The sequence below is a fragment of the Melospiza georgiana genome, chromosome 3 (assembly GCF_028018845.1).
Source record: "Melospiza georgiana isolate bMelGeo1 chromosome 3, bMelGeo1.pri, whole genome shotgun sequence".
In the NCBI taxonomy this organism is placed as follows: Eukaryota; Metazoa; Chordata; class Aves; order Passeriformes; family Passerellidae; genus Melospiza; species Melospiza georgiana.
Genome location: NC_080432.1, coordinates 100,807,636 through 100,833,322, shown reverse-complemented (window position 1 = coordinate 100,833,322; position 25,687 = coordinate 100,807,636). Strand labels below are relative to the sequence as shown.

Genomic DNA, 25,687 nt, shown 5'->3' with positions numbered 1-25,687 from the left:
ATGTTCATATTTCATCCTTCTTGTTGGGTTGCCGGGGTAAAGAAGGAAAGAGCATTCAAGGGCTTACAGCAAGTCTCAAAGAAGTTTCTGGAGTCAGACATATTTCCTCCAAACTGCAGATCCTGTTCTGGAGAGTTAGAAGTGGGTGGCAGTGATAACAGGAGGAGGAAACGGGAAACAAGGAGCCCTGGTCCTCTCCTTGGGATATATTTCACATTAGCAGTGGATGAGAAGCAAGAAACAGTAATGACTTCGGGAGCTCAACCTGTATGCAAGACTCTGTCTTACTGTCTAAAAGATTTGACCACTAATTCACTGATTCAAATTCCTTGCTTGTTTTTCCCTCTAAGTCTTAAGTATGCTTTTGAGTCTGGCACTTAGATATAAGACATACTTAGTAATATAACTGAAGGGCTCAAAATGATAATTGTTTTGACCCATCCCACAGTGATGGTAGTAGTTATTCAGAAATCACTCCAATGAGTAGCTGCAGTAATTTGTATTTTTGATGTATGCCTGCTGAGCACAGCCCTTATCTTTGACCTTGGCATCAATGAAAGCATGGCAGATCCCACAGGTTTTAAGACATAGATTAGCTTGTTTGACCTCTATTTCCAACAATGGAGCATATTTTCTCTATGCTACAACATCAGTGGGTGTTCTGCATTGTATTCTTCATCAGTTACAATCAGCTCTTCTATGCATTTTACTTGGCTGTATTCTGTGGCTTTGGTTACGACATAAAAATTTGCAATTGGATCTTATTTAATGCCTTTGCTCTTATTTTGCAATGAGGGGATGAACACAATCAGACCACAGTTTCTGCCACACTTTGTTTACACCATTTTTCTCTCAAAAAAATTTACTGCATTTACTTTAATGCATTTGTATTGAAGAAACACTAATCATCCCTCTAATATCAAATTTTATTTGTATAGTTTAAAATTCCAGAGAAGTCCTAAAGGTATTTTCCATATGTTTAGAGACTAAAACATCCCTCAGAAAACAAAATAAAAATAAATTGTATTTATTATAGGTAATTTTCTTGGGGGACTTTTGATGCAAATTATGTCAGTCAGACCTGTCATAATCAGAAAAAAAACCCCAGAGCAATTATACTCTTTGTAAAGAGGTGGTGTCTCTTATGCCATGAGTTATAACAGCTATAACTGATGAGGAGACCAGTTTTCTAGCTGAGAGTAAATCATGGTTAATGGCTATCCATTTCAGTTATTACGCATTTGTTGGGTATTCTTGTCATATAGTTTTCTGTATTTTCAGAAATTTAATCTTATGCATAGGGATTTGAACTGTTACATTTCTAGCACTATTTGGTCTAAAAACAAAAATAACACTGTGGATCTTGATTCATAATTTTCTGAAAAAAATAATATTCTCCCCCTCCAGCCCCATATACAACAGAGACTTTCATTAAAACACTTCCAGTGGGGTTCATGATGTTACACACATGCTTAAAGGCTGCCCTCAATTCCTTTGCAGCACTTTTGAGGACACCCATTTATTTTTTTCTGTGTATTGATCCCAAAACAATAACACATGAAGCAAACATTCGAGTTTGCAAAGACCCCAGGAGGAGGAAGCAAATTGGCAGGGTACTGCTGTATTGTCAAAATGCCTTCTGTCTGACAGAGGGAGGATCCTCAGACTGTATCCTGGCCCATGTTTCACACAATTTTTCCTCTTTTTTCCTGCCAAGATAAAATGTCAGGAAGTTCATCTGGTGTGATAGATGTGTCCTATTAAACTGATCAAGTGGGAGAACTTGAATGATTGTAGGTTAATGAGTTTCAAGGAAGACCAGGAGCTTATCAACATAATGAACATGCAAATCTCTAGTGAAGGGGGAATTGGTTGGGTAGGGAAAGGTGCACCACTATCAGCAAGATTTTAGATGCACCTACACTGAAAAGAGAACTATAGCAAAGTAACAAGAACAAAAATGTGTGTATGTAACACATAGGAATGTAAGCAACATTATTTCAGCACCAAAACTATCACTCAGTTGATCATTTCTATAACATGAATGCTGGTCAATAATGACATTTATTAAGAAGTTTAGGGTAGAATTTTATATATCAAGTTATACGCACTTTCACTGAATCCAAAATGTAATGACATTTAGACTCATTAAATCTCTACACAACAAAAAAAGGAAAAACACCCTCAAGAATATTGCAATCAGGTATGGTCTATTGCTGGCTTCTAAATTAGCAAGATCAAGTGGAAGAAACCTTTAGGAAAAAAAAGGGGAAAAAGTGTTAGTACCATCATCTGACAGATAGGCTTTGATGTTAATGGCAGGGTTCAAACTTCTGATTCACTGAAGAAAGAGAGTAGGACTGTACAACAGGCAAGCAGGACATGTCTTTAGATCCAGGAAGTTAAAACATAGCCAGAGAATAACATTTTCTTCAAAATTATTCTGAAAAATTTTGGAAAACTTGCCATATGGCAGACATTAATCATAACATCATTCAGTGTTTCATTCCTACAAAAAAAGGGAGACCAAACAATAAGAGAGGCCTAAAAGCTTCTGCAATAATTGTAACTTCAATTTTCAAAGAAATATTAGAAAGAAACAACTTGAAAACATTGTCATCTAGAAGACACTGAACTGATAAGTAATAATCAATATGGGTTTGTTAAAAAGAAATCCTGGTGAACCAGTTACATTTTTGACATGACAGGAAACCTGAAAGATGGGTGAAAGCAGATATTTTGAATTGCATAGGACTTTTGACCCTGTCCAACTGGATATTCACTTGACTTCCTCCAAAAGCACGCTCCTGATTAGCTTCTCACAAAAATGGATAAGTAATTGAAGAAAAATATTTTAATAAGTCAAAAGTTAAAGGATATAAGTACTACAGGGGGACTCTATGGTTCCATATTCTCAAACATTCTTATTTATTTAGGAACTAAACAAAATCCAATGTATTAGATGTGCAAGCCATTTGTGGTTGTGAGCTTACTGTAAGTGGAATATTAGAATGAAGGACATTGATAAAAGAAAGAAAAGCAAACAGCAACAATCAAAACAAAAACAAAACCAGAAACAACAAAAATACCAAGACAAACAATAGTGAAAAAATCCTACAAAAAACCTGTCCTAGACAGGAAATAGTGACAATAAAAATCAAGTTTACATAGCAGTCAATGGCATATCATATCAGTGGAAATAAGAATTTAAATAATTATTGTTTGCAAAAAGATACTCAATTGTAATTAAATAATGTTACTGAAATACTGAAAGATTGAAATGGAATTGTTTAAAATGAATCACAGGAAGTTATCATTCTGCTCTTCTCAGCAATGATATGACCTCCCCAGGACTGCCATTTCCAATTTGGATGTTACACAATCAAAAAGGTAAGCCCTTAAGAATTATTAGACAATAAATGTGGAAACATAAAAATGTGATTTGGTTTTTCAGGAGAAATCTTTGGGGAAACGCAAGCTTAAAAAGCGTCTGAAAAAGAAAGTAGGGGAAAAGCTTTTTCCATGGTTACTGAGAATGAAACAAGTAGCATGGACTAGAATTTCAGCAGTGGAAGTGTACATCAGAAAGGTGGAAAAATATCTAATGGGCCAGACAGGTAAGTACCAGAGTAAATTGCTTAGCAGTAATGCACTATATCTTCCTCTGCAGGCTTTAAGAACTTACCAGACATCTGTCAGGGCTAGTTTAGATACAGCCAGTCTTGCCTCAAACTGGGGAGTAAAAATCAGATGGACTTTCTGATTCCCATCTCATTTCCTGTGATTCTGAGAAAAATTTTAAAAAAAAAAGAGCCTATAGGTTTAAAACAGTAGGCTACATTGGATAATTTGTGTCAGTGTCATTAGAGGAAATACTTGTTAAAATGTGAGTGCTTTATTGATATCTTTCGCATATTTTAAAATTCAGCATTAATTTCTTTGTCTACAGCATGTATTCCAAGCTGCTCAGTTCTGTCCTTTCAGCGCAAACCAGTTTGTGGTTCTGAGAGTTTGATAACATTTCTCATGCAGTACAGTATAGGGCTTGTACAGTGTCACTAATCAATCATACTGTCATCCCAAATGTTTTCAAAAAGACTTTTACTTGAATTAAATATGCTTGAGGTCTAAAGCAATATTCTCTATTACTGTGAGTCCCACTTGAACTTCTTCCTGTGCTGGACTAAGGCCCTCTGTGACTTCCTGGGTTTGACATCATATTTTGGGGTTTACTGGAAGTATACATAGGCTGAAATGAGCTGTAAATTCTGCTTGCCTAATGGATCTCTGTTCTACAAAGAATTATGGTCACTCAGCTGGAAACATACTGTTTTGTTATCTCAATAGCATGCAGGCAGTTATTGCTTTTTGACTGTGAATTCTGTTTCTGTACCTCTAATGTGCTTTTCCTCATGGCAATTTCATTACAGAAACAAAGAGCTTCACATTGTTTTGCTTTTTAATTAGGAAGAATAGTGTTCCGTATTTGTTCAAAACCTTTAGACTATTATTCATTGACATAATTTGACTCATGTTTCGTGCTGCAGAAAATGGCATAATCCAAGCCAATGATATTTTCTCTCTCACATTTTATTCAAAATAATAATCCAGCCTTCCTAGGTATAAAAAGAAAACAGTGCTCAGGATTAATTGTCTAGCCACAGGAAATGCAAAATGGATAATCATTTAGCAATCCCATATGCTTTGTTCCAACATTCTTAATGGATCCAGTTGCCTAATGCAGCATCTTGTCTGTCAGCTTTCAGTACAGATGCATTAGGAAGAAGCATAAGAAACAGTATATACCCAGTGATTCCTCTTAGTATGCTTTCTTGTCTTATCAATTTTATAAGTGATATTTCTATTCAGAAATATCATTTTTTTATAATTGATTGTCAAACACAGCTTTTATAAAGAAATAATATAGTTGTTACTAAGCAGTGAGTGGGGGGAATGCCCCATGAAAGCTTTTATCTTTTATATTACTCATTATTGGAAAGGAGAGGAATATTGTCTGCATTAAAGTCAAATTTCTCAGTGTAAGAAGAGAGAGAGAAAGTTTCCATTGTTTGTGGTTTTAATACAATTAGGGTGTTGCAATTGGAGCCTCGGGAAGTGCTGCCACCTCCCAGCGAGGTGGATGCCTGTATTTAGTTTTTCAACTACATCTTTATACTTGCCACAAACTGTCTTGCAGGACACTGATTTTGAGACAATCTAAAGGGAAAGGTTCTGACAGTACCCAGCAGTACTTTTCAGAGCAGCCAAGGTGGGATAGCATGCTCAGGTTAGCTCAGGAGTACTTTCCAACAGGTGCTATGCAAAAAAGGAGTTTTCTGCTTCCTGTCACCAGTCTGGGGAGTTCCTTGGCAAAAGCAGAAGAGGGATAAAACTTGGATATTTGGGATCCTTAGGAAACTTGCAACAGATGCAACAGTACAAGTCAGACATCAATGAACAGGAAGGAAGGAAATGCAGTAACTAATAATGCCACTTGTTCATGTCTGTGAGAAAAGACAAACATTTCTGAAACACCCTCCCACTTCCTTCCAGATACAGCCTGGAAAAGATACATCTGTACTTTCACACTCAAGATTCAAATCTAACTAATGTTCAGATGCAAGGAAAACTACAAAGAGCTAAATCGAAATAATTTTCAGACCTGAGGCAACCATTCAGGTGCACACATAGAAACACAAACCGGCCCTACACAATTTGGAAACCTTGCACCCACACTTCTGAACAGACTTTATGAACCCCTTCTCTTAGAATAAAGGTAGGAAAACAGCTCAGAGCACAAGCAATGTTCTGGTGTTCTAGAAGCTGCCACATTGGATTAATGGTGCTAACACATGAATGAACCTTAATAAATACTGTTGCTTACAGGGCAATCAGCAGTTCAATGCACAGGTGCGCTTTTTCACTGCACAACTGGACACTGGACTTCCCAAGCAGAGAGTGATCAACAGCCATGGAGTGAATTTGGAACTAAGGAGGGCTGGGGGGAAAACGCAGTAAGAAGGGTAACTACATGAAAATGGATTAACAGAGCTTGCAAAAGGAGCACTGTGGCTGAAGCTGTGTGTGGCTGGAAAAAGAAAATGACATTTGAGAGAAGTCTACTGAACATAACTTTGCCTGGGTGTCTAAAATGACTCTGAGATTTTTCTGCAAATGCCTGACTGGTAGGATGGGAAGTGACTGAAACAGTATAAGAGGGAGAAAGGCAGCTGGTTGGGTCTCACCCAGCAGTAGACTTCTGTCCACAGAATTACTGTGCCATGGTTTATTATTTAAATGCAAATGCTAACATAGCAGGTAGCACCTCAGTGAGCTGTGTCTTGGCCACACTCTCTTTCATTAGAAACTCACAAAAATATCTCTGCAGGTGGACTTAGTGTGAACAGTAGAATTAAGGACATTTAATTTTTTTTCTTTGGATTACTTTTTGGGGGGGAGGAAGGGTGGCAGTGTGTCATAAATTGTTTTTAAAGTATGTGTGAGGTCCAGTAAATACTCACTGAAAGATCTCAAAGCATTTTTAATAATTTCTCCCCAGTGTGACTTATCCATTGCACAATAAGGGGTTCTTCTACCCTAACAGGAAGTAAAATAAGGTCTGCTTGTACTTGCATCTTTAGATTAAGTTCCTACATATTTAATGAATGTCTCTGTGGATCTTCTACAATTAAAATAAGCTACAACTGGCAATAAGTTATTAAGGAAGGATTTAAGCTCATCACCTAAAAATCCAAGGTAAAATCAGCTACAGGAGAATGGTGTTTTAGATAAGTAGGTACTACTTAAGAAAACACAACTCTAATTTAAATTGAACATTAAAAATTCATTATAAGGTATGACTATTTTTCTTTTAATTGCCAGATGAATTCCAGGGGTGTTCTGCTGATAGTGTACTTGCCCATATCATAACAGCAGAATCATCTATTTTCTACCAAACTGCTGGCTGACAGGAAAGTCACTTTTCTTCACTTTTTCCTCCATTTTGAAATAACATTCATGCTTCTGCACCTTATGAAGGTTTAATTATCAAAACTTTTTAATATCTTCAAGATATTTTGAAGATTATGTACTTGACATTTGGCAATTTGATATATTTAATAATCAGAATTACGAACTCCACTTGGGAATATTGATTACTTAGACATCCAGCTCTATATCCAAAAATATCAATCAATAAATTCTCAAAAAATACGTAGCTAAAAAAATATAGATAGATGTATATCCCTCCAAGGCACATAATATTACCTTTATGAGAGACAAAATCCATTTGAACCAGTACAAATGTTCCACATAACATGTTCTCATGTTTCAGGACTTCCTATTTATGTTCCTAACTAAGAATTTTGTAATTTAAAGGAAATATATCTTAATAAGTCAGTGCCTTTTGGCAGTCCCCTGTTTCATTCATTTTGATGAATATTTCATAAGTGTGAATTGTAAGACCTTGATGTAAGATGAAAAAGAAGTGTCAAATGTTTAATATTAAAACACATATTAAACAAGAAACACCTCTCTTTCCTATATGTCACAGCTGTTGGATTTATATGTTACAGTATTTTTCCTACTTAGTCAAAATAACAATAATGAGAAAAATTTTGCTCAATTGGATGGCAGCAGAATCATTCAGACCTATATGACCTCTCTCAAATACCCTGGACTCTTATGAGCAAGGATTGTAACCTGGGATGTATCTGTGCACTGTGAGCTATGAGAATATATATTTCTTTCTATACATGGGAAATGAAAGTGCAGAAGAATGCTGAACCTTCTGCAGGATGACACAAAGAGCACTGACATTGTACTATACATTTAGCTTCTAAACTGAAAAGTAACTCACCTTGCCACCTAAAGCCAGCTGTCACAGGATCATTTTATTGCAGTGAGTTGGGAATGAAAGTCCCAACTCTAATTGATTATTATATTTTTATGGGAAAGTATTATTAAATTTTGATAGGGAAGACATGATCATGGTGATTAAAAAAACCCTTTTCTATTTCAGTAAGAAGACTTCCTCTAGGTCCAAGCATACAAGAACTCCAAGTAGCGGTACATCATCTTTAATTCATCTTGAAGAAAGGGCAATGTAGTACCACCCAATTTGGGTGGTACATATATTAAAATAAATATATTTTAAAATATACTTTTAAAATCCTGTTTATTCAATCTTTTAATGATAAAATAAATGAAAATGCCAATAACTATTGACAGAAGTCAACTTGCCACAGCCTACTACATTATTTCCTAAAGATCATACCATGTTCACCTACACTAAGAATACTATCTTCACTGAATCTAAGAAATAAATATGTATATAAGAAATGCACACACCTGGAGTGATACATGGTTTTACATTTTATACTTTACATTCTGAGGACTTAGCAAGAATTTTATGCTCCTGAAGTGAGGTGTCCCTGGGAGGATTTTAGATAATTTTTATCATTTTAAAATTTATTACAAAGCTCACATATCTAGCAAAAAAAGAGTTTGAAGTACATGGTATGTATGTAAACCAAAAGTTTTTTAAATGGAAAAAATCTCCAACTTTTTAAAACTGATGAGTCATTTTCATTAATCTCTTGATTCTATGAGATGTGACAAATATTTAGCCATAGGATTTTGCAAGACACATCTGAGGAAGAATGCAATGAGTGAATGTTGCTTTTACTTTGAAACATTGCAGTCATTCTTGTCTTTTCGTTGCTGCTATACTGAGTGCAAGCTGCAGTCAAGCTAAATAAAGCCCAACAAACCAGCACCATTTTAAACCACGAACATGCAAAGAAACAGATGAATGGAATGACTTCATTTGCTCAGCTCCATTTAGCTCAGACAGAATGACAGCCAGCCTGGAGAAACTGCTAAGGAAACTTAATGCCATTCTAAAAATAGAAACCCCAGCTTGAAAGGTAATGCCTGTGCCTCTTGGAGTCTAAAGGAAATGGAAATGTAGCTACAAGTATGCTTTGGAAAGACATCAATGTATTACAATGTTTTCTGGTATTAAAAAATTCTATAGTAACCATTTTGAAGGACCCTCTATTCATCTCTGTGGTAAGGAGCTTTATCTGTCAGAAAAAAAGAAAAGGAAGTTAAATCCGTGTGTCATCTTATCATTGTCGGATTTGCACAGGAGGAATTGCAAAGGGAACAAAGTGCTATTCTAGACTCAGAAAATATTTCTGTATCCTTTTTTTATTTTAGTAGTTTATTCCATACAATTCATTTTGTGTAAAATTTCATTTCTCCTGGAAACTGAAATCCTGCATGAGATTTTTTTTTTCTGAGTGATTATAATATTGAACAATTTATTTTTGTCAGATTCATGTAGTAAACAATTCCAGCCTCGTGGATCACACTCAGGACCTTGTGAATCACTATGGATTCTGCATACATGTCCATCTTCTCTCTTAGCCTCACACAGCTTAGGAGAATGCTCACTACATTTGTGTTGAAATCAATCTCACTCCTTCTCAGGACAAGAATTTCCAAAAGACACAGTCATAATTTCCAGAAGTATGTGTCTGGCAATTAAAGACCACAAATAAAGAGGTGGGAGAATCTAAGACATATGGATTTACTATGCCTAGGAATGTCAAAGAAGGCATAAAGAAAAAAGTATATGCTTTGCGTGCACCTGGTAATCCACAAGGAATTTTATACGCACAATAATGTTGATATTATGTGGACAAATTTCCTTTATTATCCCTCATTTTAACCAGTCCTGCATACCACACAGAAATACAAAATAAATGTTTACCTGCCATTGTGTATAGAAGATAACAATGTTCTGGTGGATCACAGGAGATCTGAGATTTGACTCACCAAGTATGGAACAAACCAATCTAAATTTCCACCACTAGTACAAGAACCTGTATGTAAATTCGTTCACAAAATTGTGTACCTCTAAGTTTAGATCAGATGCTTAATTATGAGCTGGAAAATGTTTATCAATTTGTGGATATCAAAAGGAAGGACAATGTAAAGTGAAAAGTAAAGAAAATGAGTGATATCACGTGATAATTCTAGTGGATGAAGGATTGCATGATGTTATCAGGCAAAAGCTCTCAATTCCTTATTCTAGACACTATTTTTGGTGCCTTTTGGAAAGCGAAGGCTCTCTTTAGGATAAATGAAATATTGATTTTAGGTTCTAGCTAGACTAGACTCCATTAAGATGCTTTTTTAAGTTACATTGTGTCTGCAAAGAGTGGAGTTTTATGAACACAAATCAGTTTTCTAATACACATAAGCGAGCTTTTCATAAGCACTCATAAATATTTCACACAACTTTCCTGTGCATCAGTAGAACTTGACTTGAAGTTTGCTTAAGCACTTCCAAAAAACCTTAGCCACATGTCTGGTATTGAATATATAATAATGACTGTTATACTACAGACAGCCCATTTGTTTCTAAATAGAGGAGCAAGAGAAACAGCATTGTGGGGGAATAAAAAGGTAATCAATGACTCACAAAGACTTTCTCTGTGTTGAAAGCAGATTATTTGAAAGTGTACTTGAATAAAAAAAGATGGTCTGACCAATGTGATGATGGTTTGGGATGCCTCTGGGTCTGTTAGCTCTGTCTATACTGCCAGATGCATCACTACCCAGCTTCCAAAAGGTGCTTTAACCCGACTGACCTGGAGTGCAACAGGCCTGGTCAGTGCAAAACACAGATGGAAATGGGGGCCCAGCCTTACAAGTCAAAGGGGAACTGCAGCAAGGGTCAAGTTGTCCTGGCTCAGGCTCTGAGCAAAGGCAACGCTTTATCCCATTCAGAGTGAATATCAGCCCTGGAAATCAAATTAACAGAAAGAGATTGTGCTTCCTTCCTTACCTCCCTCCTGGAATGGTCCAAAGTTTCACTGCATCTCTGACAATTCTGTTCAATTACCTAACCCTGAGGGGGGTGGAGAGGATTACAGGAGGGCAGGTCAGCCAAAGAAGGCGTACTGACATCCAGAGATGTCTGCTTGATCAGAGAAGGGTCAGGAACAGTTTCATTTTCCAACAATTACAGTTTGACATGACTTGTACCATGCTGTTACAGTGTGTCCTGCTTTCAGCTGGGACATATTCTTCCTGGTAGCTGGTGTAGTACTGTGTTTTTGATTTATCATGAGAATAATGTTGATAACACATTAATGTTTTAGCTGTTGCTGAACAGTGTTGGCATAAAGTCAAGGACTTTTCAGTGTGTCGTGTTCTGCCAGCGAGGAGCTGCACAAAAAGCTGACATAGAGCATGACCACAGTACCTGATCCAAACTGGCCAAAGTGTTATTTCATACCATGGAACATCATGTTCAGTTTATTAACTGAGGAGAGTTACCAGAGGTACCAGTCACTGCTTGGGCATTGAGTAAAATAGGCATTGGCCAGTGGGCAGAGAGCACTTGCATTTTGCATGGGTTCTCTTTTTTGGATTTTATTTCTCTCTCTCTTTCTTTTTGTTATCATCCTTGTCATCACTATTGTTATTGCTATTATTGTTGCTGTTGTCATTATAATTTTAATAACTAAACTGTTCTTATCTCAACCCATGGGTTTTACCTTTTTCTGATTCTCCTTCCTGTCCCACTGAGGTGGGGGACTGGGAGGAGCAGGGTGATCAAATGGCTGCATGGTACCCTAATTTCTGTCTGGGTTTAAAACATGACACAGTGCTGCTGTTTCCTTAGGAGTTTTATAATTCTTCAAAGATGCTGTATATATATGGGAAGTTAGTAAATTCCACTCTGATGGATGTAAAATTAAGAGATGAAAGTTTGTTTTGTTTTGGTTTTTTTTTAAATAGACAAAGTTATTAACTGCTCTGATCAGATACTCACGCAAACCTTTAAAGCATTTACAAGAGATAGCTTTCACATGTGTGGATGTACACGAACTTTAAAGGTTGTTCCAGCTACTTCTGATACAGAGCTCGACTCCTCTGAATAAAGACAAATATTATTGTCCAGACTGGCACTGTCCAGTTCTGATTCACTGTTCTCTGAATCCCTTCAGAACCACATAAGTACTGAGCAGCACTAATCAAAAATGTTTCAGGGGCTTGAAGAAAAAGATGTTTAAAAAAAAAAGGGAAAGCAATATTTTTTCCCAGTTCAGCTAGGTCTGAAGTCCCATCATCAGTCTTACTGAAGTCTAGTCAGAGAATAATTTTTGTGCATGCTCAGTATGGTGACACTGTTTCTCTGGGTTTCTGCATGCATTTCTGGACAAGAAAAGAAGCTGGTGAATAAATTATGACACCACAAGAGTTCAGTATTTCTATTTAAGAAGACATATGAAAAAGGAGTGTTTCTTGTCCTATTTTTTTAATATAATTTCACAGGTTTCACATTCATACCCAGCACTCTGCTTTGCTTTAGAAATACACAATTTCAAGGCATTTCTTACTCCTCGGCAGGCTTGGCAGGTCAAAGGGGGGTGTGATGCTCTCCCTCTGCTTAGTGCTGGTGAGGCCACACCTGGAGAACTCTGGCCAATGCTGGGCTCCCCAACACAAGGAGAGAGGGGCATACTGAGAGCCTCCAGCAAAGGTCCACAAAAACAATGAAAGGACTAGAACAGCTTCTGTGAGGAAGGGCTCAGACTGCTGCATCCAGGCTGGAAGTTGCCTCATGGAAGCTGGCCATCCATGAGATCTCCACATCCTAATTTTTTTCCCTTTAGGGGATTTATTAGTGACTGCATAGACAACTAACAAGCTAAAAAAAAAAAATGTGAGGGTTGCAATGAGTGAAAAATCTCTCTAAAATCATTGTCTCTGTTATCTCAGCATGCGTTTGCAGGTGACTATAGTTTTCCCTGTTGGTTGGCGGTCACAATTTATAATTGTAGCAACTTGCTGCACATCAAATCTGTGAGCCAGAAGAAGGCAGCTTGATCCTCAACTGAATTCTTTCACAGTGGCATCTTAAGGCTTCTGTTCTGTGGTAGTGCTAGTCATGGAGGGACACGAGGAGTATACAAATTATGGGTCAACTGCAGTTAAATACAAAAAACGGAATACAGGGAGGGTTTGTCCAGTAATTAATGTACTGTAAAACCAGTCTTTTGAGAAGACTCCTCTTTTTGCTCCAGTCTTACCAGTTCTTGGTGCAATGCTGTTTTTTGATGACTTTGGTAGTCTTTGGCCATGGTCTGAAGAGCATGTAGCCTGCAGTGCCATGCTGGGCATTAAACCTGAGGCTTTGTACAGGGCGTGGCATGGGGGCAAATTTCTCCATGCAGGCTTTGGGGATTACTTTTAAAGTTTCTAAGGAAGCAGGAGAAGAAAAAGCTTTTCAGAGGCTTGCTACCAGGCATGAGATTTAGACTGGCATTATAGGCAGTGTGAGACAGAGTCATTGTAAATTGACTTCACTTTTCACTGCCACCTTGTGAGAATGGTAAAAAATAGGAAAAGCTATTCTGGGTGATACTTGGAGTGAAGTATGTGAAAACAGGTATGGAAGGACAAAAGCTTTTTTTAATAAGCCATTGGTGATGTTGACATCAGGGCAAAAAGGAGAAAAAGTGGTCTTTTAGTTGATAAAACATCTTCAGTTTATAACACTGTGGAAATACAGTACCACATTTTATAGAACAGAATAAAATAGAATGTGACAACAAAACCAGCCCTCAAGTTTCATGTTTGCTATCTTCTTAACATAAAAGGCCTTGCAAGAGTGTCTTCAGATTTTCAGATGCATTTTTTTATGGAGAATAGATACTTGGCCTGAGGCCTGAGCATTGGATCTGATTTTATTTTTGCAATTGTTAGTAGGGGCTGATTTTATCTAAAGTAGTATCATTCCTGACACTGGTAAGAGGGCATACAGTAGTTCCCTTGTTGGTAGGGTGTGCTACCAGGCTCGTGCCCAGCATGGCTGCGGGACCTCCATGGGGATCAGTTCCTTGCCACCTGTGGCTCAGTGAAAGAAATCCGGCGTCCCCGCTGATGGTGCTCACTCCACCCCAAGGGGGTTGGGATGTCCCGTTCGGGTCTCAGAGCTCGTCCCTCATCGCGTTCCATCCTCCTTAGCTTCTCCCGCAGGGTTTGGTGCCAGCTGCTGCAGGACCTCTGCGGGGATCGGCTCCTCGACGTCTGCGGTTCGCTGAACGAAACCCGGCGTCCTCGCTGACGGCGCTCGCTCCTCCCCGACGCTGCGTCATCGTGTTCAGAGCTTAGACCCACGATGTGTTCCATCCTCCTTAGCTTCTCCTGTGGTATTTGGTGCCAGGTGCTGTGGGACCACCCCGGGATTTGGCTCCCTGTCCCCTGCAGTTCAAGGAAACAAATGTGGCGGTCCCACTGATGGTGTTCACTCCTCCCCAAAGAGGCACAGACATGCCCCAGGCCCTGCCAATGTCCTTGTCCAGCAAATCTTCTCTGTACCCTTAGAAAGCACACAACTGGATGTCTGTCCCTGATGGAGGAGGCCAGGCACTGTGGCCCTCCAGGACTGCCCTGTAGAACCAAAAGCCTTGCTGTCACAGGTGTCACAATGACTCCCAGGTGACATCAGGGCCCTTTCAGGGACCACACCCAGAAGACACAAGCTCCAGCCTCAGGAACAAAATCTTGCCAGATAGCTCGTCTCACATGATGACCTGCTCTTGAGCAAACTCTGTTGCCGTGTATTTCACATAAATTCACAGATTTTAGCTTTCACACCCAGTCTGTTTTAGAAACAGACCATTCAAAGCCTTTCTTACTCCTCAGCTGACTTTTGCAGGAGCAGTTTTGGTGTGAAGCAGTACCATTTCTAAAACTAGTGCTCTTTTTGGTAGGGTGTGCCACCAGGCCCTGGGCCTGACAGGGCTGTGGGATCTGCAGCAGGATTGCCTCCTTGTTGTTTTCTTCCTGATACAAAAGGGTGTGATGCTTTTGCAGAGCTTTCTGTGTGATAAAAAGAGTTAAAGTTCTTGACCTTTGGCTACAAATTTATTGTTTTATAAAGAGTATTTTTTAAAAAATTACAAGAAAGAGTTGCACAGGCCTATTTTGTCAGTCAATGTTCTCAGCAAAGCAAATTCTTCTCTTCTGTACAACAAGCCTTTAGAAAGAAAACTTCCTTCTCCTCCCTGAGTTTTTTGCAGCTCTGAACACCCTGACTACCTGTATTACCCATCATTTTGAATTGAAGTTCTCCTGCAGAGGAGCTCTAAACGCAAGATAGTGCTATGGAGAAAAAAAGTAGCAAATGTAATGCCAATCAACAAGAAGAGTTGGAAGGATGATCAGGGAAACTACAGACCTACCAGCCTGACCTCTGTTCCAGGCAAGGTTGTAGAAGAGATCATCCTGAGGGCTGTCCCACAGCATGGACAGGACAACTATGGGATAAAGCCCAGCCACTGTGATTTACAAAGGCAAGTCTTGCTTCACCAACCTGATCTCCTTCTGTGAAAATGGCCCACTTAGATGAAGGAAAGGTCTAGAAAACATGTCTTATGTGGAGTTGCTGAGGGAGCTGGGATTTTTAAGTGTTGAGCAGGCTCATGGGGGACCTCATTGCTCTCTACACTCCCTGAAAGGAAGTTGTGGTGAGGTGGGGGCTGGTTTCTTCTACTGTGTCTGCACTAAGAAGATGAGGGGAAATGGCTTTCAACTGAAACAGAGGAGATTCAGATTAGATATTAGAAAAAAAATTTGCTGTTATGTTGCCCTGGAAAATGGTGGAGTCACCAACCTCAGAGGTGTTTAGGAAGTATCTGGATCTTGCTCTGGTTGATATGGTTTAGTGATTATGGGGTTACAGTGGTGGTGCTCGGTTGACAGTTGGACTTGATATTAAAGGTCTCTTCCAGCCTTGATGGTTCTATGATCCTATGATTCTGTGAAAGAGCAGAACAGAATCAGACTGAAATCTAAGTAGTTTTGCCCATTTATGTTCTTTCCCTTTCTGCTACTAGCACTTGGGCAGGCTGTCCATTGAGAAAATTCAGTACACAAAAATTCCATTAAATTTCGTGTTCTTCTGCTCTCCTGAAATAACTTCCCCCAGCCTTTCCAAAATACCATGGAAACTTATGGGAACCCAAGTTCTTAAGTATACACAGATGGCTTGCCTGCAACCTTATTTAAATATCACCTTCAGTGTCCCAAACATTAGCATGTCAGTAATAACAAAGGTAACACTAGAAATGCAAACACATTAAAAGGCAGCACACCATGAGGGACAAAGAAGCATTAGAACAGTGAACAAAAATCCACATTAAAAGTAGCCAACTAGTGAAATGCCATCTGTTCATCCAAACTTCACTCAAAGAAGGAAGGTTTCCTGTTTAATGGAACAATAAATTATTCAGGGCTTGAAAAGATGAGTGATTAGTTGTATTTTTCCCCTCTGTCTTTTTTTTATTGGATGAATCCTTATGCAGTTATTTACCATGAAAATGTCATTAGGGCAGCTACCACTGTGGTGGTCCAGTATTTTTTGTTTGCAGCAATGTTGTATGAAATTTGGCAGGGTCAATATTCAGTAGAGACCAAAGATGCAGAGGTGATTTTTTGTTGTTGTTATTGTTTTGGGGGTATTTTTTTTTTGTTCTGGTGCAGTCCTTAAGTGCAGTTGAGAAAATCTCCTGTTACAGTCCATTTTGATTTTGGTTTGTTTTCCAAGAAGGAAATCAGAGTGAAACAAGTGAGTTTCATGCCAGACTCGGTGGAGTGGAACTATTACAAGATGATGATTCCAGTTGAAACATATTGTTGATTTAGATTTTGTTAAAGTTTGGCCCAGACTTGCTGAAAAATCTGTAAATATGAGCTCATGTTTTGCTTTAGACTGAGCTGAAGCCCTGAAAACTTGCTGAATTTTGTTTCCAAGACAAAAGTACAATTACTTTTTGCTTCCATACCTGGTGGAAACAAAAAAGAATTATTAAACTACTTCTTCCCTCCCTCTTCTTCTATGCTTTTTTTCCTTTCTTCTGATGTCAAGACCTTCACAGACTTCAACAATTTGGTTTCTGTTGAGGTCACACTTTTAATACACTTTTTCACATGTAGTGGATCCTGCTAGCTAGTAGCACACAGTGCTCTTAAAAAACTTCTTCTGTTGTTTATAAAAGAAGACAAGCAGTTTCTAATTCCTTGATTTTCCATTTTTGCCGTTTCCAAGTTTCTTGATGAAGAGAAGCCATTTGGCTGGAGCACAATTCTTACAAGGCTGGGGAAACTGGATTTGTTTAGCCTGAAGAAAAGGAGGCTGGAGAAGAACCTTATCAAAAAGTGGGGAGTTAATCTGTTCTGCCAAGTGATGGGACAAGAGGAAATGGCCTCAAGTTGTGCCAGGAGAGGTTTACATTGGATATTAGGAATAATTTCTAATATTGGATATTAGGAATAATTTCTTTACAGAAAGGCTTTTCAAGACTTGGAAAAGTCTGCCCAAGGAAGTGGTTGAGTCCTTATGCCTGAAAGTATTTCAACAAGGTGTAGATGTGCCATTTAAGGGTACATGTTTGGGATTTGGCAGTGCTAGGTTAATGGTTGGACTTGATGACCTTAGAGGTCCTCTCCAATTCTATGATTCTGAGAGAGAACAGTATTATAACTACATGCAATCACAATATTGCTGATTAATTTGGACGAACAGCTGAGTCCTTCACAGTGTGACAATACAGCACACTAGGGCTAAATATTTGTCTTCTACTCATAAGTTTTCTAGAAATTTTTCTTTGATAATACATTGGGCTGTGTATCATTATTTGATAGACATAATGAACCATACTTGTGTTTTTATACTCATTTTGCTGCAGTGAGAAATAAAAGATTATAGTCTCCAGAGTTTTGCAATGGAATTGCAGTTGTGATTATATTAAGGCAGTAGTTTAAATTAATGAGTTCCCATCTATGTGTTTGTGTGGCTGTCACTGTTGGAAGAGCTGAATTAAACGTCCAGATAAGCCTAAAATATTTCATACAGACCCTGAGGCAGCCCACAGCTTCAAGAGCCCCAAAAACTTTAAAGCACAGAGGATTTCAGTGGTGAGCTGTCTGACCTCCTGCCTCAGGCTTCCTCCTCAGCTGCCTTCTCCAGGAAAAGCTTTGCACAGTGCTGCTCCATGATAAAGATTTCCAGACAAAACAATAAATTGTTATAGATGAAGCAATAACATTCACTGTATCATGGTGTGTGTATTTGGCAGCTAGACTTATAAAGAAAAGAGAAATTATTCCTTTCATTGCATTCATTCTGTCTCTAATATGCCCTAACTAAAAGTTGTTTGAGTCAGAGGTGCTTGCTCTATAGCCCTCACCCACTGACCTCTGCCACCATCCTTGATTTGGGGTGACTGCTCAACAATGTGGGACTGAGAAAATGATGAGAGCTGGGAGTCTCCACATTGTCTGGAAACAAACATGGTAACTGGATACATGTGTATCTGGACTGAGGGGATGCAGGAGAACTTTAGAATAAAGCAATGTTACAATTTTCTGTTGTATAGAAGCAGTGACCCAGCCTCCATCCTGATAAAGACCTGGTCCTTGCAGGGAGGAATGGGTGCAGAGATGTAAGTTCATTTAGGAAACAGTTTCCAAATGGTAGGTATAGCGTTAAGTGACCAAGTGCAAGTTCCTGTCACATCTCTACTAAAACATTGCACTGAAAATATTTACAAACATATCCTTCTCTTATTCTGATTTCTGGAAGTGTAGCTCCTCTCTTCAGGATTGCTCTTAGTCTGGCAATTTTCTGTGAAGCCTGCAACTACAGGAAAACAGTTCCCATGTTGTTCTCAGGGCTTGTGTCATCTCTGCTCTAGATTCAATTTCCTTATGTCCATGGGAGTTCTTGTTCCTCTTGTTTCAGGTTGTGTTCCCATAAAACATGTTGCACTAAGCTGCACATAAATCTTTGCACCTGTGAGTCCCAGTGCTGGCTGCCAGCTTGAGGCTGTGAACCCTCCCGAATTTCAGCATGCCCAGGGGAAGCTCTCCTTGAGGAATCTCACTCTGAGCATCCAGGACAAAGCAACTACCTTAAATTAGGAGCTTAACATCACAGACCAGATCTTAGGAAGGTCTCATAAGGAAATCAGGAGCAGCAACAGCCACTGGCAAAAGTAAAAGCCGCAGCTGTGCAAACCAATTTGAAGTTGAAATAAGTAATCCCCATCCAGAGTTTACTGAACATATTTTTACAGTGTCATTCACTTCAAAGTTAAATTATACTCTTCTGAAATCTTGACATTTATGGAATCAATACATACCAAGAGGTTGGGAAATAGCTGTGCAGATGATTCAGTATATTTTTCTCTCAAGTACTGGCTTAGCTCACTAAAACTAGAGGAGTTATTTCTCTCACAGCATTTAGAGCTTCTAAAATTGCTTGTGTTACAATTTGCTACAAATTTCAAATGGTAAAGGTTTTTTTGTGTCTAAATTCAGTTTACTATATGACACTAAAGGCCACAGAAGGCTTGTTGTGCTGCAGTATGGTAAAGATATTTTAACAAATTACTTTCTTTAAGTGATGCAGCATAAATTGTCACTCAGCTTTAGGTTAAGAGAGGTTATTTCAGAGGCATGGGCACTTGTCATATACAACTGCCATGAAAAATTCTTGAATGAACATGCTGACGACATTAGAAAACAGGTTCCTATTCTAGAAAGAATAAGCATTATTAAACACTGAAAGTGCACCTGAAAGTTCTTTGTTCACTGCTATTTCATGGCAGCTCTTTCCCCCTACTTAGTTAATGGTTTCTTTCATAGATAATTTTATTCTAGTTGGCATTTGGACTTTGGATTAATTGAAACAGAAAGGGTTGGAAATTATTTAATTTCTTCTTATGCCAATAGTTTCAATATTGGTATTTTAATTAGCAAATAAGCAAAACAGTCCTCAAACTTGTCAAGATTTGCAGCAATGCTCATAGGAGGGAATGTGGGTGAAAAAGCTGCTTCTTCAGACAGAAGTAGCTACGGAAGCATCAGGAGTTCTCTGTGCCTCATTTGCACTAGTGATCGTGGTGACCAACACCAGGAACTGAGCCTGAATTACAGATATGTCAGTCGAGACAAACACCAGAATACTTTTTCCATCTTTTTCTGTTTGCAACAGACTTGTGGGAATGTTGGCACGTTCTTGTTCTCAGGTTATACAGGGAGTGGAAGGCAAGCAGTTCAGGAATTAGTCTAGTCTAGACTGAATTGAGGAGAAATTACATGTTCTTCTTTATTTTATTTTAATTAAAACTTTATTAAAATTGTACCATTTTGGTTGTGGTTGCAGGAACAGGAACACACTCTTTCATTACAAGCTATTTTTGTATTACACTGAATGCATCAACTTTGTGGGATCTACTAGAAAAAAATTAATTTCCTGGATGAGATATTGATACATAGATACAACTTAACTACTTAGTTTTCAGTAAAGGTGGATAGGAATTCTTCAACTACAGGATCAGAACTGCTTACATTTCTTTGGAATTTATTATCCAGTACAACCATGAGCTGTCTGAGCCAATTTTCTTTGGAAGAGCACCTAATATTTCTGAAATAATTTCTGGTCAGGATATACATATTGTAAAGAGATTAATACTAACACGGTAACTCCATTTCTTTCAGGCATTGTTCAATGAGGAGGGAGCTTCCTGCTCTGTGAGACATCAAGGTTTTCAGTAGTCCTGGATATAACATGCTTTTAGTCTAAAGGGTTTTTTGTACCTGGTGAGATCCAGGTGTGCTGTGATGTCTGCAGTGTGTTCAAGTCAGGAAGACCTCATGAGGGCTATTAGAAAGGTAACTGAGAGAGAAGACATCATTTTTTCCCCCATAAAGACTCAATAGACAACGATGGAAAGAATAGATACATCAAGCAGAGTATGGTACAGATAAACTATGGTTGTCCCAAAGTAGCTAAAATCAGCTTCTCAATATCACACTCATTTTGTCCACGAAGAATCCTAAAATAACCATTTTCTCCCCAGGATTTTCCCCAGGAATTTGCAGCAATCTAGAAGTAAACAAAACAGAAAAAAAAAATCTCTTTTAATTTTAAAATATTATTTTAAAATGCAGGGTGTAAAATGCAAAATTAATAATTTGTGTTAACTTCCTCTTTAAGGAACAGAGTCTCTCAGATTGGGTGCACTGAGAATTAGTGTTTGTCTTTTTCTGATTTCAAATAATTTGTTCCTTTTTCAGTTTGATCAAAATTTAAGTTCCAAAATCAGGGTTAGTAAAAATGGAATAGTATTTCTACAAGACAGTTTGATACATTGAAGCAGAAATCATTACATGAATATTCATATATTTACTGCTGAAAGTGGTTATTGAAACAACAATGGTCAGAATTCCAACTAATCTGTCAGAGATGCACCAAAGATAAATATATATATATATATATAGATACATAAAAGCTGAGTTTAAAAGAATGACGTTTTATTCAGGTAGGCTATTGATTGATATATTAAGAAACTTATTTTCTGATGAAGTGTCAGTAGTCTCAGTAGGTTTTGCCTTTGATATCAATGAAACTACCTCCCACAAGCCCTGCCATCAGCTGTGTAAACATCAAAGTACCTTCAGATGAACACAGGAATAATGGGATGAGCTGTTAGTCATAGTCCAAGTGATAAAATTTGACTTATTCTAAATGGCTTAAGGGAAATTTTCTTAGTTTGATTGGTTTTAGTTTGGAGGGGCTTATTCTGATGGCTGGATAACAATTTCCAACACTGTTTAAACAGAAAATTTGTCTTTTCCAAATATTTTAACAATTACTATTGATTAATTTTACTGACTTTCATTTGCAGACATCAAAAAGAACAGACTCTTCATAGAAATTTTAATAACATTTGAAAAATTGAATAAGATTTGAAACAGAAAAGGCAGTGTAGGAAAAACCACAGGTATAGGTGGGATGAAGCAGGCTTTGAAATTGAGGTAGGTGATGCAATAGTTTGAGGGTCAGCATGATAAAAGTTGCCAGAGAGGGAATACAGTTACATAGGACACTTTAAGGTGAAGGAAAAAAATCGATGCAGAGAGAGTAAATAAGTAGATTTTAGATTATCTCTGCTGTTGAGATATTTTTTCATCTGCTTCCAAACACTGTCCCAAGTATTCACTTACCCAAAACTTCTGTTTCTGTCCATTTTTGTCAGGTAATGCTCCCCACCTTTTAGAAAAGAATGGTATTTTGATGAAACAAGCAGTAAGAAAACACAAGCATTAGCTGTAATCATTATCAGTGTCGGAACAAATCCTGAGTAACAAACTCCGATGATTCAAGTGAGGTTACCTGCTGACTTGCTAACCACAAGTCAAATTGCCATTAGTTATTACAAAAAGTTAACACAAATCTAGTTTTAGTTTTTCATTGCAAAAACCTGTTTTCATTGACAGAATCTCTCTTCTGGAGAGCTTGCCTGATGAACTGAACTGTGTAGGAATATTGAAACTATTGTGAGCATATTTCTTCAAATCAACTGAAGATCCCTAGCCACATTTTTGTTAAAAGTCTCATCCAGCACCTTTACAGAAATAGCTGGTGGGTTGGGACTGAAAATATTCCTAGCTTTTCTCAGATTAAATTGGACTGCTGACAGCCTAATCTGTTTCATTGAGGGGAGGAGGTGTTGGTGATTTTGTCATCTTTGAGGGCATGCTAACTTTTGTGGAAATATCTGTGAAATCATACAAGAAATTTTCCCCACCTGCCAAGTGATGAGATTTTCACAGAGGTATAGCTGTAGCTGAACTGCTTAGTATTCTGATTTTTAGGTCTCACTTTATACACAGGGAGGAAGTTCCAACCCAATCACCTGGATGTATTTCAGTGAGCAAGAATTGCACTGCACACCTTAGGTAGTTAAGTCCACATGGGTTTTCTGCTGGACCTTAAAGAGCTCTGTCTTGTTTTTAATTTCTACAAGAAATGCTTGTCTAGTTACTATTCACAGCTCATCATGCTTGGGTGCCTATGAAAGGGCACAGATAAACAGAAAACCAAAGATATGAACTTTTAGATGGTTTTCCCCAGTGTGAAGTTAATCCTAGGGTATATCAAATGCCATTGACAGGGTGTTTACTGGTGTATATCCCATCAACGCTGCCCTTTTGAGCTGTATTTGCAGTGCTCCAGCCATTTTCAAAGGCAACCAGCAAAAATATGATGAGAAATCCCACACTGTGAATGGGGAAAATGGGATTTTTCTGTCATCCTTTTGTTTGAGCAGCAACAGTGACATCAACTCTCCTTGGTTAACAGTGAACCATCATTCACATGGAATACCTGTGCTTTCAGCCAAAGGGAAAAAGGAAAGGAAGATAAATTGGTGACTAGCAGAGAGATGAAGTGTGGATTGTATTTGCAAGCACAAATTGTAGCTACTGATGATTAAATTCAAGGAATCATAAAAACAACATTTGCCATAATGAGCCTGGAATGCAATTATTTTTCTTTTAAAGAGGCCTCATGATGCATTTTCTTTTCATTACCACATGAATGTTCAGGGATTTTCAATAATTGCTGTTTCTTTGCCAAATATTTCGGATACAATCTGTCATGATCATAATTTTTTAAAAAAAGTTGTAGGCTTTTGAATTTCATATCAGATTCAGATTTACTTCTTTACTCGTTACCATTTTACTAAAAAATATACACCAGCTGTAATGTGAAAATCCAATATTTACATTAGTCTCAAAGACAGAAAATTGCCTTGAATTGAAATTCATGTACTCCTGCATTTCATACTACACATAATTTCTCCTGCTTGCTTGAGTATGACGATATCCCACAGGGTCACATTCCTGTGATTAAATGGTTTTCTAACATTTGTTATTTTCTAAAAGAGTCAACTTCTAATTTCATACATTCACAGGAATTAATCGATTCTTAGAAACGTTTCTAAATAAAAGAAGACTTATAAGCCATGATAGAAAAGGAAACTTTTTTTTTATCCTTGACTATAACATTTCCATTAATTTAGTTTCCCAGGGTTGTATCATCATCGATACATAGGCACTTGAGATATGCATTTTATTTACAGTTTGGAAAGAAGACCTGCTTTCTCATTAATCAATGCCTATGGGTATTCATCAAATACTCTAAATTAAAGTAAATTAAAATCTAGAGTGCAGCCAGCAGGTCAGAAGAAGTGATGGATTTCCTTTTTTTGGGACTGCCACTGTGTCCAGTGCCCAGTCCTGAGCTTTCCCACACAGGAAAGGCATAAACAAGCTGGAAAGAGACCAGCAGGAATCCAGTGAGATGTTTGGAGCACATGATGTATGAGGAGAGGCTGAGGGAGCTGGCTTTGTACAGCCCTCAGGAGAGAAGGCTCAGGGCAGGTATTTGTTGTCTTCTCTGCAAAGGGTGGGTATAGAACAGACTCCTCTGATACATTTTGGTGGTCCCCCCACTGCTCCCCTTCTACATCCCCTACTTGAACTTCAGTCTCCAGTGGAGGTACTGATGGCTGCATCCAGCTAACTCTAGACAGCATTCCTGATCATCTTCCCTGCAGAGCAGCAGCTCAGAGAAATTAAAAAAAAAAAAAAAAAAAAGCATAATCCTGGAGGAGTTTCATGAGTAACTGAACTCCCAGTGGAATTGGTTACCAAGTGGAATTGACAGAGACTTCTTGAAAATGACACGTTCTTGGACAGCATCCATTAGAGAACAATATTGTATTTTCTGGAAGATTACCAAAACAACCTAATCACACTCTTTTGTTTGCTTTTGTGATTATTCCAGCTTGATATTTACTCCCAATGAATGCCATTTTAAAAGCAAAGAGATGCTGGATCTTATTGGACTTGTACAGACAGGGAATTTCTCAGGGTTATTTTTGCAAAGCTTTAGGTCACTAATGTCCCTACCTTTGGTATTTTTTAGAAACCCTTTCAACCTTATGTTCTGGTTTCCACTAGAATAGAGGGTTTTGGTTTTTCTCTCAGTATTTGTTACAGTACTGTGATTTGAATTTGGAATGAGGGTGATGTTGATAACACACTGATTTTTCAGGTTTTGCTAAGTAAGGACTTTTTTATCCTTTCGTCTCATGCTTTAACAGTGAAGAGGAATGCAAAATAAACTAGGAGGCACTCCAACTGGGACAGGTGGCTGGAAGTGACCAGAAGCATATTCCACACCACAGAACTCATGCCCAGTATATAAACTGGGGGAAGTTACCAGAAACGCGTCCAATCTGGGTTCAGGAAGGGGGTTCTGGTGTCGGTCAGCAATTGCATCACTTCTTTTTCCCTTTTTGTTATCACTTGCCATTATTATAGTATTTTACATTCCTTTTGATTTTTAAACTGATCTCATCTCAATCTACAAGTTTGACTTCGATTTTATCCCCCATTCCTCTGGGGTGTGTGGGGAGAGAGAAGTTGTTGAGAGAGTGACTGCTTAGTTTCCAGCTGGGCTTAAATCATGACACTATTTCATATCCAAACTTCCTGGTTTTATTTAGAAGAAAAAGAAGAGATTTTTAAGAAATCATTAAGAAGATCTGTTTATCAATTACCGAAAATTACTTTTGAAAGGGAGTTTTCTTCTCTCTGGCAAAAATATTCTGTGAGATATACTCCACTTAGCTTTTCCAAAAGAAACTATCATGATCTTCAATCAAAAATAACCTTGAACTTAAAAAAAGTAATTTCACAAAACTGCATTCAATCCCCTTCAGGAAAAAAAGTAAGCAATGTGTTT

At 38.1% G+C, this 25,687-nt stretch overlaps 1 protein-coding gene across 1 annotated transcript in view; it reads right to left on the bottom strand.

Moving 5' to 3' along the window:
• Positions 1 to 20,178: 20,178 nt before the first annotated feature.
• Positions 20,179 to 25,687, bottom strand: part of TINAG (tubulointerstitial nephritis antigen) — a 38,962-nt gene continuing 33,453 nt past the window's right edge. Inside the window, exons 10-11 of the mRNA XM_058020991.1 lie at positions 22,099 to 22,144; positions 20,179 to 20,977 (exon numbers count right to left, since the gene is read on the bottom strand). Coding sequence (XP_057876974.1) covers positions 20,861 to 20,977; positions 22,099 to 22,144 — 163 coding nt within the window. The 3' untranslated portion in view covers positions 20,179 to 20,860. The remainder of the gene's footprint in view (positions 20,978 to 22,098; positions 22,145 to 25,687) is intronic.